Source organism: Syngnathus acus, chromosome 13, assembly GCF_901709675.1.
Source record: "Syngnathus acus chromosome 13, fSynAcu1.2, whole genome shotgun sequence".
Taxonomy (NCBI): Eukaryota; Metazoa; Chordata; class Actinopteri; order Syngnathiformes; family Syngnathidae; genus Syngnathus; species Syngnathus acus.
Window position 1 is genome coordinate 7,778,245 of NC_051098.1, and position 19,013 is coordinate 7,797,257.

The window sequence follows — 19,013 nt, forward strand, 5'->3', positions numbered from 1 at the left end:
CAGAAAGACCGAGGGTTTTGCGTGAAGGCGCGCACAGCATGAATGAGCTATTTTTGTTGCAACAACATAAAATGTAACGACTCATTTTTGGAGTGTGGAGAAACCGGCATGTGGGAGGGAGAGGGCTGGAAGGGCACGCAGGGAGAAGAAGGCTGCTGCCACCAGCCAAGTGGGCACACAAGTGGACAAGTCAACAGGGAGTGACTCAATGTTGACAAAAAACACTGACCTTTACATGTCATAAGAATAGAGACACATTGTCTTATTTTTAAACTTATGGGTTTTCCTGCTCAGTGCAATTAAGGAAAAGTGCAATTCAGCTATTACCCAAATATGACTCATGTTTAAACCCTATGGTGAAGCCAGGCAGGGCACCTTCCAAGGTTTAAACCATTGCACAACTAACATTAAAACAGGGCATAAAAGTCAAAGACAACTGTGAGCAAAAAGGAACACTTGTAGAGGCATAGAGAAATTTTGAAACACTGCGTGCTATTACAAGTCTCAAGCTATGACTGTTTGGTTACAGATGTACTTTAATTGCATTAAGAAAAAAGCGTTTTTTTGGAGTGGTACATTGGAGCATAAATTCGGGAGTTTCCAAATGGCTGAATGCTTATTGAATTGAATGAGGCCAAATAAGACAAAGGTCAATAATGTATTATTTTCTGCAATGCCAAATTGTGTTGAGTGCATTTTGCAGTTAATTTTGCCTTTAAACAGAAAGCCACTTTTTTATATGATTGCTCTTTGAATACAATTTGTGTCTTATTTAGGCCACTTTATTGAATTAAATTGAATGGGATGGTACAAAAGGGTGCCGTAAGTAGTTTGGCAATAAGGAGGTTTTACAGCGGCAAAGTGGACACGACACAGAAGCACACACAAATGATAATACCAACTAATCAAAAACGCATGCAATATGCATATTTACAACATGCTGAAATGACACCAAGTAGAATGGGAGCAGCTGCTGTATACATGCACCAACTGCACAAATAAACTTGATGATGATTGTGATATTCTGTACGAAACTATAATGTACTAATGCACATTTCAATTTCAATATATCATGCCAGAACATTCCCAAATCAAGATGCAGACGTTTGCATGCAATGAATTGCATGACAAAATTATCAGAGCCTATATTTTAAGACATGTGCATGTGTCTCGGCGTAAAAATGGGTGCATCTTCATTTTCTATCACAAGCCGCACCGGCATCTGACAATTTGGTGACAGAAAGTAGACTAGACTTTAGACCAGGTGAAACCAGGTCTCATTCGTGGAGCAGGTGGTATAACCCGATATTGATGGCACAGTAGTGTGGAGAAAAAAGCCGGTGAAAAACTATCCATCAAAGAGTAAGCAGTTGAGGATTACATAAACACCAGCATTACTATCAGCAGTGCAATAACGACTATACACTACAGTACAGTCATAAATAATATACAAAAAGAATGCTATACTACAACACGCTACTATATTATGCAAATGAGAATGTGAACAAAAGCATTAAGGGTAGCCAGCGGCATGGAATGTTTTGACGACACGTGAATCAGATATAGTATGCTGTACGATCTTTAAGCATTTGGGAGTAGAACCAGCAATATTAAGCAGAAATATTATCAGCAGTATAGTGGCAACTATACAAGTTCGATTATATGAATGGTTTTAAGAAATATTCTTACTTATTCCTTTCGTTCTACTTCACACCAGTCTTTGTCAGTCATATGATTCTACCTTCACAGCAAGTTTAAATGGCTCAAGATAACCCTGGCACTATATTTATTTTCAATTTTAAATATTAAACAGGATCTTTCCAAATGATACAAAATATTTTGCATTCTGACATAATTAGATTTTGTTGCAACATGTGAAACAAATACTGTATCCAAATAATGTCTTCTATATTTACAAATAAAAAATGCAATATCAGCAGATGTTTTCATTGCCATGCAGCACCAATGTGAATCTTGACAAAATGTACAATTGAACAACAAATACAATCTTGTTCATACATTTTCATCTAAATGACTGGAAACCTAGTGCGCAGTCACTATTCAAGCATGTGTTAACTGTGACTACGCAGCAATGATAGTGTTTTCCACACTGAAACAATGAAAGCGTAAGATAATGTGCCAAGATATGTTTGCTCATGAAACCACAAACCATTTGTCCTTTGCCCCACCCCAGAAACACACACACACGCACACACACGCAGCATGGATGGAGGGATGGATGGACGGATTGACGGAAAGACAAGCAGGCAGACAGACAAGTAGGTATCTACAGTATGGTCTGTCATGTAACATGGGGATACTGCCAACAATTACTATTATTTACTGCACTAAAGTGTCACACATACATCTTCTAATGAAAACATGTATTATTGGGATTAACAGGAGAGAATACTTAATCAGTATCAGTGCGTACGTGTATGTTTGTGCGTGCGTGCATTAGCGTGTGTATTTAACCCCAACAGCAGAGAAACGGTCTTTTGACTAACACTGATTGAAAGCAGATGTTGGCTAAAAGGCAAGCACAAGAAGAAAATGTTTGGGAAAATTCTCAGGGCCTACCCTTCTCTTTCTGGGCCCTGGCCCAAGCAGCCAATGGCGACTCAGCAACAGCTCGACTCAAGGGTGAAAGAAGCCCTCCTACTGGATGAAGATGCAGACGTGGGCGTTTGGAGCAGATGCCCTGGGAAAGTTTCTGTGTCCCAGTTGACTCTCGGCAAAAGAAAAGCAAGAACATTTTTTGTTCAACTGGAGCGGTACCGACATGTGTTTGAATCCCCCCTCCCACTTGATTACTTCTAATGCGAGCGCTTGGAGATCTTTTTGAATATGACAGATACTATACACGAATAATCCAACGGTTTACAATTCAACTGCATTACGGAAGGGAAAGAAAAGGTGACTTTTAGAGGCATTTAAAATGAATGAGAAGCTTCCACACCTTTGCCATCTCAGACGCTCATCTTGTATTCCACTTTTTCAACCTTTCACCTCCTCATTTTCTTCCTTCCTCGCCATCTCTCGTCTTTGCTGTCACACTCCAGTTCACAGGCGGCCTCACCTGCAAACAAAGCACCATTTTAATCTTTCATTGTGCAAGCCTATTGTCTATTCACGGCAAAGGCATGGCACAAATCAATCATCTTTCTTAATGGAAACTCCACATTAGCCTGTGAAGACACTCCATTTCCGCCACGGAACGCCAGGTTGACTGGTACCTGAGTTCTAGTCAATGTGGACCTCGGGGGCCAGCAGCCACTCTCATTTCAGGTGGGATAGCAAGGTGATGGAGCCCGGTCTTGGGGTGGCAGCCGGAGTCAATGGTGTATTAACTCGGGATGCGACAGCGGCAATAAAAATGCAAATTAACAGCCAAAGCAGGGGATGGCTCTGATCTGCCCTTCATAAGACGGTATAATACAGTCGCTACTCCTGCCGAGACATGTGGTTCAACACGTTTCAGCCACTATATGTGATGAATGGAAGGAACACAGGAAAGAATTTTGAATAAGAGGCCAACCTTGAGATCGTACAAGTACTTAATGTACATTTCTGTGATTTACTTCCAAGTACGTTGACGTGCTGTCACACAAAGCAAATTGCTTTATTTTGCTACACTTCATCCTGATATATTAATTTTTTACAGCACAGTGGTCTATTGGTTACTCCATCTGTATCACAATTGAAGTTCAAATCTTTCTCTGATTAACAGTGAACTTGATCACTCCAAATTGTAAATATAAATATAATTATTGTCATTGCACATGTCACAGGTACAGAACAAGAACATTTGTTGAGCGTACGAGACATTGACACTAACAGGGGGAGACCAAACGGGAAAGTTGACAAGTCACCGGATTTTTCGGTTTAGGTTTCGGCTCATCTTCGATTCTAATGAGGATAAGCGTTATAAAAAATAAATGTCACCCTATTCCATTTTTGTGAGTGTAAAAGAACTGAAACATGAAGATCTGTGTTAAGTTGTCTTGATACAGTGATTGTAATGTCTTTGCTCAAAACATACATTTGATATATATGTTATTATTTTTTCTAGTTAATCTCTTATGGTGTCTATTGATAAAATGGATATTTCATTATGAAATTCAGTTTTCACCCAAGTGTAATTGGGGATAAGTTGACACACGCGACAAGTGAAATATTTTACCTTTATCAATGTGAAATCTTGAAATCCATGAGAAGTCTCATGTTGGAGAGGACACATTAAGATAAGCATATGTCCTTGGGCTAGTGTTTCTAAGTTTGGCATTCTTGGCCACGGGGGACACATAGATCATATTTCACTGTTTCTCTGCGTAATGGAATGTCTTCCATGGCCTTTCTGCGTCATTCACTTAATTCGAAAGGATCTCCCTGGAAGACAGTGAGGATATATTTAGTTTTAAGAACGGCTGATAATATTTAAGTTCAAATGCTCTTTAAGCATTGAAATTAAAGATAAAATGCGGTAGGAATAAACTTTATGTGGCAGATTGAGAAAAAAATAGTTCAATATATGTGTTAGATATGTATATATGTGGCACAGTCAGAAAAAAGGGTATGTATTAGGTCCCTTGTTATTTGTGCCATTTGTAGGCAAATACCATAGGGTACATATTATATATATACCTTAGGGTACATATTCCATACCCCTGCAACATGATACAAATGATTCTCCTACCACTCTGATCTCTTTCAATTTGTAATTACGTACATTACTTACTAAAACTTGGACTTGTGTATCTCCATTAGAGAACAAAATCAAGCTAACCCTGCCAATATACAGGAAATGCATCTACCATTTATGTATCACATATGCACAACCACATGCTCAAGTGTAGCATGTGAGCACTTTATCTTACCGCCAATGGGACTATTTGAGGTTTTTAATGTTTCTTGTATGTAAGTCACAATCACGGTTGCACTTCTTGGTTACCATGGTTACTTTTTGCTTTGTAAGTAAAGATCACAATAAGCAGCAATACTTATTTGTTTTATGTGTTTGGATCTGGGGGTGGCTCGGTGGGGCACTGGGTAGCACGTCCGCCTCACAGTTAGGAGGGTGCGGGTTCGATTCCACCTCCGGCCCTCCCTGTGTGGAGTTTGCATGTTCTCCCCGGGCCCGCGTGGGTTTTCTCCGGGCACTCCGGTTTCCTCCCACATCCCAAAAACATGCTTGGTAGGCCGATTGAAGTCTCCAAATTGTCCCTAGGTGTGGTGCGAGTGCAAATGGTTGTTTGTCTCTGTGTGCCCTGCGATTGGCTGGCAACCGGTTCAGGGTGTCCCCCGCCTACTGCCCGATGACGGCTGGGATAGGCTCCAGCACACCCGCGACCCCCGTGGGGACTAAGCGGTTCAGAAAATGGATGGATGGATGTTTGGATCTGTGGAGTGAATATTTTTATTAGACTCAAATCATCTCACAGGAGTAAGCATTGAACACCAGGACTCAAATATAAGGATAACCACTTTTTATGAAGTACATGTTATTTGACTTCATGCTGCAATTGTATAAATTGTACTTGTGTTTCCAAATCATCTAATTTCAATTTCATCCACCAAATTAAGGCTTGGTCTGAGGCAATGGTGTTGCGTGCGTGCATGTCTGGAACACAATGTTAGTGAGCCTCAAAATTGGAACCAGTCTTGAATCCTACTGTGATACTCCAATGACTAATTCAATCACAGGCACAGTTTGTTGAGTTGCTGCCATCATTTGTAAGTCAGTGACACGTCTCATTCGCTGCACTCCCACGCAGCCAACATGTTCAGCATGAATGGAAACAAGGTTATTTTACGGAAACTAGAGAAACAGCTAGAACTAAAAGTAATACTCATTGCCAAACCCTCCTTTACCCTAACTTGGGTAAACAATGTAAAAATATACAAAAATGAGTACCTAGTTTCAGTGTCTGTACTCTAAAAAGACAATCATTTCTGTTCTCAGAGATCTCACATATTTCTTGAACATGTTCTCAAGAGAATTTAGTCAGATTTCCTATCAAGTGATGCATTGCAATCCAGTGACATTTATAGTAAGGGGGTATTTGCAAAAATATTGAAAATAAATACAATTAATTTAGGGTGATGTTCGAGCCAAACTTAGTAAAGTACATCAGGGATGCCATTATAACTTCACTAATGAGCATAACAATTAAGCGGTGATGTGCAATTGGTCGTTGAGACAATTAAGGCAAAATGTAGCATTGGACAGGGGAGTGAAGAACATTTGGAGACACATTCGATGGTTAAAAAACAAACAAATGATATTTTAGACAATCATTATTAATTCTGCAGGGGAAATATAATGAAAAATCCAAGCATTATAGCCCTAAATGGAAAACTTTGTATTTGTAGAGTATTTCACGCATTTGCGATTTAATCAGTATTCTTGTCTTGGCACAGTAATGTTAAGACTGCGTGCCGGAGACAGATACAGCGTGCCGAGACCCTTAAGACAAATATTTAGGTTTGAGGTCTGACAAATGGGATGCTATAAACTGGCGGCGGCAGCACAGTAATACTTGCCTGTCAAAAGGATGCAGAATTTTATTTTTTTGGGAAACTGCTGCCTGTGAAATTTCTCGTTTCGGCACACATTTTCTTTGTTATGTGGTGAATACGCAGCTTTCAAATTACCTTACATTGAGGTACTAAAGTGGAAGGTGGAGGAAAATAGCCTGAGAATCACCGTGGTGTCGTTGGATTTCCGTGTTAAATACGTGAGTGTGAATTGTGGGGGATTTTCCTCAAACCTGCTGAGGATTCATGTCTGGTGTGGATCACGCAACAGCAGAAGGAACTCCTGGCTAATTATAGCCACCATCCATTCTTTTCATCTTCTCTAAAATGTGACCAGTCCTCTGCAAAAATAAGTAACTACATCAATTGATTAACGGTGTTGATTTTTTCGGATGCCAAATATTTTTTCCCCGTAGGAAATGAGATTTATTTAAGCCATTGAGGTTGTCAAGTAACATTCTTAACTGTCATACAAGAGTAAAAAAAATAAAATAAAATACCACCACTTTTGATTCATATCAAGAAGATTCCCGCTTGTGATAGGGAGGCAGTCTCTTGACAAAGACAAAACAAAGCTTACTCTTAAAATTGAATTGAACTTTCTAATTTTTCACAATTTACTATGGACGCTTTATACTGAGCAGGAGAGCCACGTGTATGGTTCTCTTATGTCACAATATTTTTAGTTCCCGGTTCTATGGTTATCATCACATTTATCCCTCCATACAAACATAAATACACACGCACAATCAAATTATTTGTTCACATATATTTTATAACATTTTTGAAGTACACTTTAGAAATAGAGGCTACAGTTTATAAAACCTTTCCAGCAGAAATTATTGATGGGCCAGCATCAGCCTTTTTCTCTAGCAGACAGATCTATCTTTTATTTAACAAAAAAATGGAAATACCCATGGGAGGGGAAAAAAAAGAAAGAAAATCGCTACATTGTTCAATCCTGTGCTACCTTTAATATCCCATGAAAGCACCAGATGTCTGCAAAATTATTTTATATAAAATATAAATTATTGAAAAAAAATATTAAAATATTTGTGAACTAAATACAATAAAAAAAAGGATCTCATAACAAAAATACTATAAAATATACAAAAAACAACATGAAAAAAAAAGGTTTTCCTTCTGAATCCTTTTTTGGGGGAGATATGAGTGAGCCACAAACTATGTACAAACTATGACATACAGTAGATCTGTGACAGTACAAATTGCTCTAGAATAATTGCGACAATTTCAACAGAAAGTTTACTCCCAGCACATGAAACTGAAAAAGACAACTCCATCCTGCAAAAAAAATTGTCTATGCCGAAGTTCCTCTTCTTAAAATGGGAGCTAATATAAAAACAGTGTTTTAAACATGTATGGAAAACAATAACAGTGTAGCTGATGAGAACCAAACAGTTGAAGTTCAAATTGGCGCTGTGTGTTTATGAGCGAGTGCTACGAATAATGACGGCTAGACAAACATCTTCCCAATAAAACAATCACTTGAAACAGTCAGTGGGAGACCCCTAGAAGCTAAATAATACATTGCCTTTGTTCTCAAACCGGGCGCACCATTTCATTTCCAAAACGGTGAGAGAATCACGGTCCCCATCTTTCCAACTTTTGGGTCCATACACAAAGCACGGCTTCCAAAGACCTCACAAGGCTTTTGGTTATTATTCCGGCTTTGTCGCGTGCTTATTTGCGTAATCCGGATCGCTGTGACGCATTATGAAACACAATCTGCACAAATAGACATCTCCAAAGCTATTTTCATCAATATGGGTAACATTCAGCTACTGTAAACAATAACATTGTATTTATAAGATGATGCTCAACTTTGGCATTTCCCATAAAGCCAGTGTACAGCCCGTTTGCCAAACTCATCTGGAACCAGTGAACCTTAATGCACGAACATACATGGATGGAATCATAAGCTCCCTCTAACTTCAAATTGTCTCTCAGACTATACACATATTTCCTGAGCATGTTCTCATGAGAAATTAGTCAGATCTCCTATCAAAACTAATGCACTGTAATCCAGTGAAATTTCTGTTACTAATACTACTCGAGGAGAAAACTATAATTAATTGAAAAGTCAAACTTAATAAAGTACATCACAGATGCCATAACAAATTTAGAGATGGGCATTACAATAACTTATCGTTAAGTGGTGATTGTGCAATTGGTTGTTGATTAATTGAATCTTGAAGCAATTGAAGCAAAATTGATTATTAAACATTGGAGACACATGATTGTAAATTTTTTTAAATATTTTACATTATCAATAATATTTCTACACAGGAAAACATGATATACATACGCAGTACATACTTGCCTGACAATTACAAAAAATAGTAATTGAGCATTTAATTTCTTGATAAAATGTCATCAAATGCCCATCCCTTACTTGTGGAGTGCGATTAGCTTTTAATACAATTTCGAACTAAATTCTCGTGAGTGCACATTTACTTCCTTCTCCTTCTCTCCATCGAACACATGCAGCTTTCTTTCTCTCTACTACCTCTTTACAAAGTTAAAACTCCATCCGAGATCTGCGTTCAGACATTCGGAGCATTCTTCCCTCAACTACACTTCACTTGTGACTTTTAAGACGACTAATCAGTGAACCGACATTTTTTTTTTTTTATACATACTTTGAAACAACCATAGAATTCCGCGCAATGATTGTCTACCGTTTGCTAATACTGCTGGTATATGTAAAAAAAAAAAAAAAAAACTTCAGCAATGTCTTAGACAAGAAACCACATGAAAAAAAAAGTTTCATAAGCAACTGCTACTTTCAGTCATTTCATAGACACTCTTGCTATGAGTGATCTCACCCCACTCAATCCCATCAGCATGCTTCTCCTAAAAGGCTTCGAGAGCCGTTTGCTTCCGCTAATTTACCTTTGTAGTTGATACACAACATACAGTAGATGCCTGCTGATGGGGTTGGATGGGCTGCTGTCGTCATCACTAAAATAATACTCATCATCTTGACACATTTTGGTCCAAGCTGAAATAAAATAAAAATAAAATTAAAAAATCGTCTTGGTCCTGTCTTGTACTCCACCAGCATAGTGGAACCTATATCTGCAAATACACCAACCAAATTCTTTATATATATATATATAAAGAATTTGTATATATGTATATATATATAATTATAACAGGCTTTTGGTTTTGGTTTTCTCACCCAAGACCGCTAAGATGACAAAACCAGTTAGTCATTAAAAAGGTTTTTGTCCCCTCCCCCAAATAAAGGTTCGTTAAGACCACTTAATGAGTGCCAGTCCGTGTGGCTTCAAAGTCTTTTTCCATGTTTCTGTCGACTTTCACTCGTCCGTGTCTGGCTTTACGTCCAACATGGCGTGTAGCTCCTCGGGAGTGTAGCCCAGCAAGCTTTTTAAGTCACAAACAAAGCGGTACACGTAGCGCTTCCCCGACGTCTTGTGGATGATGTTCTTATCGTAGTAGTAGCGCAGACCACGGCTCAGTTTCTCATAGTTCATCTTGGGCTTGTTTTTCCGCTTTCCCCACCTGCGAGCAACCTAAAGAGCCAGGGGAAGAAGATAGAATGAGCGGATTAGGATTTGCCATTTAGATGATGAAATTATTACAGCATATGTTTTATAGCCTGGGTAATATCATCAGAGAATACAATACAATGATGCAATTGTATGTTACGTTTTGAGCATTTGTATGAAGGAGGGGGAAATGCTAAAATAGCATTGCTAATGCAAGATGCACCATCCGTACTTCTAAATCTCCGTAACAACAATTAAACTCACTAAACAATGCAAAAAGTGTGCATATCTAATTAGAAAACTTTATACTGCAATGGTAGTTGTACTGCTATCTAGTAACACTGATCAAAAAGACATCGTACAATTGTAGAAGTGAGTAATCTTTTTCAGATTCATTTTTTGTGCTTATTACGAATCTACCCTCATTTTTACTCTAGCACATCAGATTATCAGCATCACAACAATAATACAATAGAAATACAATAATATAATACTATGTATTATAATTTGTAATATTTACTATTTAAGGGTTAGGTTCAAGAACAGGTGGATTTTTTTCAGAAGCATAGCTATACAACGCATGGTTGAATGTGTTCCACTATGATAGTGAAAATAAAAGTTTGCTTGTAATTGTTCATTTTTACAATCAAAACAAATTTTGTGAAATCCAATTTTCCTATGGTCCAAACATTCACATTATCAACAATATAACATGAATAATGTTCACTAAAGAAGTTGAATCACAATGATTTTAGCAATAACTTATTAAAGCAATCATACCATTCGAAAGGAGCTAAAAGAACTCGTTTTCAGATCAATTAACTTGTGCTTATAGAAAAAGAAGCACTTTTAACTTTTGACTTGCATGACAGGTAGGAATCAGGCTCACCCATCTTTTACAATTACCCTCATGGAACCAAACAACAATTGTTGCAAAGTAAAAGCAGCGTTTGTTCATGTGGTTAACTACTTTGGACCTCCCAGCACGTGTGCCAGTGTGACTTGGGGGGGTTCGCAACCTCTCACCTCATCCGGGTCGGAGAGCTTGAACTCCCAGCCGTCGCCTGTCCAGCTGATGAAGGACTGGCAAGACTTATCGGTCAGCAGCTCCAGGAGAAACTGCCACAACTGAATGGGACCCGTGCCTGCAGACCACATGAAAAACACAAGGTGTTACATTTTGGGATAACTTACTCCTTGAAATCAAAATATGGAGCGACATTCAAGAGTATTTCACTGCCACACAGCAATGTAGTTCATTTCAGGTAATAGGCACTGAGAAAGAAGTCACACTCTAAACCGTGGTAAAAGGTGAAGTACAATGTATCCCTTTGTGCTTTTTCATGCATGACTGTTAAATATTCATATGGGTCAGAAGGGTATTAAATTAAACCTTCTGAAGCAGCGCAAATCCAAAGAAGGGCCATGTATTCACTAAAATGTCCTTCATTGTGTTTTCATTTTTCTGCCCGTCTCTCTTCATACTTAAACTTCAGAATAGCACTTTTTACTTATTTGTTTTTTCCTACATTGACAAAATCACAGATTTTTAATGACCTGCCTGTAGAACCCGGGGAACACAAATTGTGCGTGAGGTTTAACATTTGTTGTGCAATAAACTCTTATAACCAGTTGAAGGCTGATGGCTTACAGTGTGGGTGGAAAAAAGAACAAAAGCAGAACAGAAATGGTTTTGAGTCTGTGCTAGATTGACTGCAGCACACTTTGATGTTGTGGCTTTTCGGCATATACGTACACGAACCCACCTCCTGCTTAGGCGTGCATGTTGAAATTACACCTGCTTATGCAGCACAACGCCCCAGCAAATACACCCCCCCCCCCCCCAAAAGAAAATACATATATGCAACTATAGAAGCGAAAGCCACTTCTCTGAGAAAAAACAAATACGTCTTTGTATAACGTAACCAAAGCGTTTGGGGAAACAACGCATGTGAGTTTCACACTTGACTTGACATTTCTGAGCATGCAGATTGTGTTTGAGCGCGGTAAGAATGGATATGGTGCTAACACTGGCCCTCTTTCACAGTTTTGACTCACATTCCAACGTCTGCCGCTGCAACAGCGAGGCCCTTCACCAGCGACGAAGGCCACTCTCGTGTATAAAACGCAGACTACAGTTTTATGAAAAGAAAAATGTTTCCAAAAATATCTTACAATGGCCTTGTACTGAAAAAGTGTACAGTGGGGCCTCTCATTCGCAGTACTCTCCCAGAATGTGACCCACCCAAATGGAAAATTTTATCCATGAAAGTCGAACTAGCAAACATTTTTTGTCCCGCAATTTTCTTTCCAACAAGTGCCTCTGAGTGTCAGAACTTAAACAAATATTTTAAGCTCAACTCAACTTAAATGCATGCTTTATTTTTGTTGTTGCCACCAGAACTGTTTCAAGCATACTAGCTGTGTGTAAAATGTGTCTCCACTTGCGAGCATTAGAATATAATATGATGCAAGGCTGACAAATTTGAATGTGTCACCACTTGCGAGCATTAGAATATAATATACTATGATGCAAGGCTGACAGATTTGAATGCAAATGGCTGTTAAAATGTTGGTTAGCCACAGAATTGTTGACTACGTTTTCTGTGCGCCGCCATCTCATCACCGCAATACAGAGTCACGTATCATGTCACCACTGATCAAAAAAAGGATTCTGCTTAACTTCTGACTTTTTACATGAAATTTTCAGATCTTTTTTTGAACATATTGGCTAATGTAGCACTGAATTGCATCCAAATGAGTCGGCACCAAGTGACAGTATTTTTGTGTTGGACTGAACAGTCAGACCCCACTCTTTGTTCTCTAATTGTGTTTTGAAGCTATTATGTAATTTACTTGACAATTACGTTTTTTAATCACTTTCATTGCTAACAGTGTTCCATTTTTAAAATGTTTCAGTCAGTTTAGCAACTGTTTAGATCCCCCGTCGCTTTTAAAAGTTTTAAAAGCTGTTTGTATATGTGAATGTGTAATTAACGAATACTTAAATGAACTAATCGAGATTATACATCTTCGAAACACTTGTTAACAACAGTTGTTTAGATTTGGATACTATTATACGACATGTAAGACTGAGTGTTGGACAGAACTGGTAGGTTTGAGCTACATTTGCATCAGGGGAAGTTTGAAGATTTACATTATCTGCCTCTGAAAATGCCACAAAAGATGAAGTGATAATTTGACTTGGGTTGGCTATGTATAAGGGCAGGCTTATTTTCAGTTTCAGCAGCATTGCTGAGACAACCTGGAAAAAATGTAGGTTGAGATGCGGGTTACAGATTAGAAAGAGGCAGGTTAGAAGTGAACAAAAGAGAGTGAGAAGCAAAAACAAGAAAGAAAAAGGAGACTGCGCTATGGTTTTTTTTTGTGTGTGCAAGAATTTTCCTTGCTTCGTTAAAAGCACGTGTCATTTTTGGTGGCAACAGGACGCCAAGTAGTAGCGTTTCAAATGATGTCCTACTAAACAGCTCACCTGTGTATCCTGCAAGCGCCGCTGCTGGAATGACGGGTTTGTCTTTGCTGAGGTCCGAGCGTTCCCTCACATAGTCTTTAAAGGTGCCCTTGGGCTTGTGGCCGTGCAACGCTGTGGGGTAATCCTCCGAGTCAAAGCTGTCGTACGAAGGTACCCGCTGTAGACTGTTGAACGACGACTGGCTGCTCCAGGACTGCGTCAGACGGTCACAGCTTTCGTAGCTGTCAATACTCTCAAAAGAGTCCTGGCCACCCAGTTTACCTGCACAGAAATGGAAAAGGTTAAAAAAGATCACAAAAAGTCACATTAGATACTAAACAATCCTGACAATTGTGTGAAAGTGTCTTCACCTTAATACATAATAAGCTGGCTTTCGGCCTAAGATAATGAAACATTAGAAAAAACACGTCACTTTCTTGACAGTAGTCCTTTGTATGGGTCGACCTCAGCATTTCACACCTCATTTCACTTGTAACCACCATTTGGAGTTGATTTCAAACAGTAGAAAATCACACAAATGTCTCGCTATTTTTGGTCTTGGAAAAGATAAGGGCTGCCTTTCATTGGTGAGTCATTAACAAATGACAGATAATGCAGCACCTTGATTGATGCTGAAATCTTCAACTGGCCAAATTGGAGCCACATGTGGCTATCAGTCGAGCCACAAAAATACTTTCCCACGAGAGCACAATGCGGGGTTGAAAAGTAACATGTGGTGTGTGGGATGCACAGGGATTGGATCTTAGTGGCTAGCGGGAATTTGTACAGTACACAAAGCACTTGTTCATAGGTGGAAGTTGAGGACACAGTCCAAGCTTTACCATATATACGTAAACGTCATTATCATTAATAAGAGCATGGTTGAAGCTAAAAATGTCAAACTGCCAACTTGCATACACCTTAAAGAGCATTTATTTGTTTTAGTGTGGGACTATAAACGCAGATAGTGGTGTGTCTCTATCAGGTTGCCCAACCCTCGCCCCCCCTCCCAAAGAAAGTTGCTGTTTTCCCTCGACCTAGAACAGTGTGAAAAGAAGGTTTGCCGAGACCACAAACACATCAAAGGACCTGTTTATCTCATCTGGTACCCTCAGCACACTCAGACAGCAACGAAATGTGCACCAGCAACACCGGCATGGCTCCCCAAAAAAAAAATCATGCACATTTTAGTAAACAACATGAGGATCTGCACACTACAGAACCCCGCAGATTATTCTGAACTTCAAATTATTCCATACGTTTTGACCCTCTCACCTCTGCTAAGACGTCCCACACACATGTTGTCAGGGGATACCACCTCTTGTTTGACGGAGAAGTAGTCGCCCTGCAGGGGGTTGAGGGGTGCGTCCCGTAGGATGACTGCAGGGTATTCGCTCTCGTACTTGAGCGTCAGTAATTCCTCTGAGCTGATGGGGTGAAGCGTCTGGTACGACTCTGTGATGAAGCTGGGCTCAGAGTATTCAGAGGGGGGAACACACTGGGCATGCTCGACGCCATAGCCTAAAGATGGGGGGGAGCAGAGAGAAAGCAGAGCAGGAAAAGGAAGAGCAAAACAGTGGAGTGGGATCAATCTTATGAGCAAGCTGTGTGATTATCCTTCATGTAAAGACTATAACAACTGTGGCAGATGACACAGCCAAGGCTTCACTGATATCATGGCTTTTAAAATAAAAAAAAACATTCACCAATGTGACAACTGTTTACATCTCATTTGATTGTTTGATTGTTTGATCCTCATTGTTTTCGAAATTAATACAAACAAAAGAATTAGATGTTGTTTAGCTGTCAGCTTTTGAACATTGCACTCATTTGCTGTAGTGTCGTTTCAGTATCGGAAGTACTACATGCAGATATAGTATCAAAGTCAAACGTTTAAATAACGACACAAACTTGTGTAGTTCTTGTTTTGATATATTCTAATAATTGTGATTAGTGAATTCCTGTGTGATGCATTCTGACTTCTTATTCAAGCAACATTAGCTCAGAAATGAACATGGATCGACAGAACTCTTGTGATCGATGGCACTGTGACAATCAAAATGTTGCGACTGATTATGTTGGATAGGATTTCAAAAATCCTCAAGGTTCTTTTATACATGAAAGGAAAATCAAAAAGACAGGATCAATGTTTTAGGCAAAATTATTTATAATCACACAACCATTGGGCTGCATTAAAGGTAATTAAATATAGGGAAACGTTTTCTCTTCAAGGTTTGAATGTCCTAGCCTATTTTCAGATGACATCCTATAATATTGCAACATGAGTGAAATTGAGTGTGGCAAGTACTTACTGACAAAGTAGTCTGAGGTATAACGGGATTCCTGGAAGTTGGAGGTCAGTCCGTTGTTGGGGTAATGCTTTGTGTCTTCTTCATGAAAAATAGATAAAGAATCAGTTGCTAAGCGTCAGTGACCTCGACATTGATTTTATGTATCACGTAACTGCATACAGCAATATGAAATATTAATGACTTCAGCTAACGTGCGCCTTCCTGTTTGGCTCCTGTTACTACAGCAAATATCGACTAAGTGAATACAAGCAGAGATCACATCTCTTGTGTGGGTTGCTCACATTTTACATTTTAGCGTCATCAACCTTCTAACCTCTGTGTGAGGAAAATGGCTGATTTACCTTTTTGAAGCATTTCTAAATGTTCCCAAAGGATGTCGCCCACAAAGTCAGGTGCTAAGTCTAGGAAGCGCTCCTTGCCCATGGCGCACAGGCTGCCGCCATTCATGCAGAATCTGTCAAAGTCGACGTTCTTCAGACTGAACTCGTTCACAGTCCACGTGAGCCACGCTGCTACATGGTTTTCCGTCCATTGTCTGGGGTCTGGAGAGGATCAGAGGGGATAACTGAATTTTTCAACATTCGTTTGCCGCACATGGTGGTAAAATGCTCTGAATAGAACTGGCTATAATCAGTCCACTTAAATCAAACAGTCAGGTATCAGTGGATGTAAACAGGCAGGAACTAATGAAGGTACATCTGTACAATTCCACTGACAAATACCGTACAGCAGTCCTTCTGTTACCAATAGCAGGAATAGGCTCTGCAGTTGGCATCAATTAGGAAGCTGTGTAATTACTCTGCTGTCTACATTCTAGGATGTTGCTGCAGTCAGCCTGAAATGAATCATATGAGGCCATTTTTGTTATCTACTGAAGGATCTGATGCTTCATATGCAGCACATTGTGGTTTTGAGAGCTCACTTTTTGTAATGATGGCAACTCCCTCCATTGAAACAACTAAATGGTGTACAAGCAAACAGTACCTTTGGGGATACCCAGTCGCTGTTGTTCTTTGGTGAAGCCACTAAAAGTAGCCTTTAGCGCTTGGGACATCATCTCTTTACTTCCGGGGGTTAGCAGGGGAACATCTCCACACTCGGGATCTGCCAAATCACAAGTTACAAAGAGGAACGAGTTGGATAAGACTGTGGAGAAATTGTGTTAACTAGTTTATTTGGAATTTTACTCACAAACAAAAGGAAAAATGCAGTCTTACAGGTAGTTTCTGTGACTAAATAATACTTATAGAAACACAAACATCTACCTGACTGGAACAATCATCATCTTAAACATTGAATGTCATAAATTTTTGCCTTAGGTGTCAAAGCATTTCAGTAAATTCTTTTGCCTGGAGTTCAGTTTCCAAATAAACACAAGATGTATATTTGCCGTTTCTCTAATGGCTGCCCTCTACCGCACATACCTTCACGTTAGGTGGGTGGGCGGTGGCTAACGCCTGGTGCCCATCAGTGACACCATGACCCCCTTTAAAGCTCTCCTACAATGTTGCCCCGACACAGTGGACCCACTGTCGCCAGACCAAGCATGGGGTCAAACCCTGGGAAGGGTCAAGGGTCAAAAGATGAGGTGATGTCATCTTGGCTGTAGGCAAGGGCGAGCCAAGTTGGGGGAAGCTATCTTGAGGGTCTCAGTCAAACACTACACTCACTGTTCTCTGCTCACAGCCAGTGGGCACCCAGTGGGGAACAAAACTCTCTTTGATGCCTTTAAACAGTGCCTGATGACTCGCGCTCATCTAATTAGATTGACCAGACTTAAGAAGTGTGGGACGCACATGAGGCCAACAAGGGCGATGATAACGGAACATTGGGCAAGACCCCGAGGCCACCTACATTACAAGGACAGACTGCAAAAAACTAAATGGACAAATGTACTACAAATCACAAAAAGTTCAAATAATTGTCAAAAGTGTGCACGCTGTAAGTTTAATAAGCAAGACGGACAAGTACAATGTGTTCTATTACTATTGCCAGTCAGACATTGCGTCATTATATTGCCTGATAAGCTGGAGTATATATGAGTTACAGTTTAACCAGATTTTGAGTGCCTTGAAGACACATCATCATTTCGCATAAGGCTTACTTTTGTGAAGTGCTTGGTTTGCTCCCATGATTCATACAAAAAACATGTAAAATATGTAGCTCCAATGTTTTGGGTGGATATAATAGATTTTAATCAGTAACATCAGTCACCTTTGACATAAGTTTGCAAATTGGGATCATTCGAGTGCTGTTAGCACTGTGAATGATATATAAAAAATAAAAAAATATATATAAAAAAAGCAGGGACCTCACAGCAGTTGCTGCTCTAGTTCTCATAAACTGTTGTGTAATGGCAGCATCACATTTTCAGACATCTCCACTCGGCTGGTGGTTTTATCAACCTGCAGCGCGCACTGAAGCGGCGTACGCTTCACGCCTGCTATGACCACTCACTGACATCTCGACCCAATTTGGAATTCACAGCAAATTTCCCTCCTTTCGCCTATGCAACCAATCTCAGTCTGTAAAATTAGTTTTTGTTTTTATTTTAGTTCCTATGCTCTGTGTGAAAAACAAAATAAGTAATAGTTTTACCCTGTGTGATTTAGTAGTATCTTGAAAAAGTATATCTGTGGAATGGCAAAGTTGGTGATCATAATTTTGAAAGCTACTATAATATATAATTTGCTGCAAATAGAATAAACACCAGACTTACAGGGTCATTTAAACTGACACACACTTTTCCTTTCCATTTGATGATAAATTATTATATATGTATGCACTACTTATGCAGCCTCAAAATACAAAAACCTGCTTTTCTCATCTCCATTTGATTTTTTAAAAGAAGGCTAAATGTTACAAATGCTGAAAACTGAGATGTGATTGGGGCTCAGACAGTCTATGCTTTGATGTAAAGGACACGACAAAGTGTGGCCTTTTATTTAAACTGGATCGAGTTGAGTTTGTCTGCAGTTTCCAACTGCTTGAGCCTTTCCCTCCCCATTGCTTTTATCAGCCCTTACAACTTTTAACTTGCTATTGAAGACTCTAACCCACTGTAACACGAAATCCTCCATCAAAGACATGCAAGACTTAGAGCTGCCATTTAATGCTCTTTGATGCAAGAAACATGAGCTACGGTGAGCGTAAACGCCA

At 39.5% G+C, this 19,013-nt stretch overlaps 1 protein-coding gene across 2 annotated transcripts in view; it reads right to left on the reverse strand.

Moving 5' to 3' along the window:
- Positions 1 to 9,708: 9,708 nt before the first annotated feature.
- ets1 (v-ets avian erythroblastosis virus E26 oncogene homolog 1) overlaps positions 9,709 to 19,013 on the reverse strand; it is a 35,297-nt gene continuing 25,992 nt past the window's right edge. For both annotated transcript variants that reach the window (XM_037267641.1, XM_037267642.1), the window contains 7 exons: positions 16,839 to 16,958; positions 16,196 to 16,396; positions 15,855 to 15,932; positions 14,818 to 15,063; positions 13,564 to 13,824; positions 11,097 to 11,215; positions 9,709 to 10,094 (listed from right to left, as the gene is read on the reverse strand). In XM_037267641.1, coding sequence (XP_037123536.1) covers positions 9,879 to 10,094; positions 11,097 to 11,215; positions 13,564 to 13,824; positions 14,818 to 15,063; positions 15,855 to 15,932; positions 16,196 to 16,396; positions 16,839 to 16,958 — 1,241 coding nt within the window. In that variant the 3' untranslated portion in view covers positions 9,709 to 9,878. The remainder of the gene's footprint in view (positions 10,095 to 11,096; positions 11,216 to 13,563; positions 13,825 to 14,817; positions 15,064 to 15,854; positions 15,933 to 16,195; positions 16,397 to 16,838; positions 16,959 to 19,013) is intronic.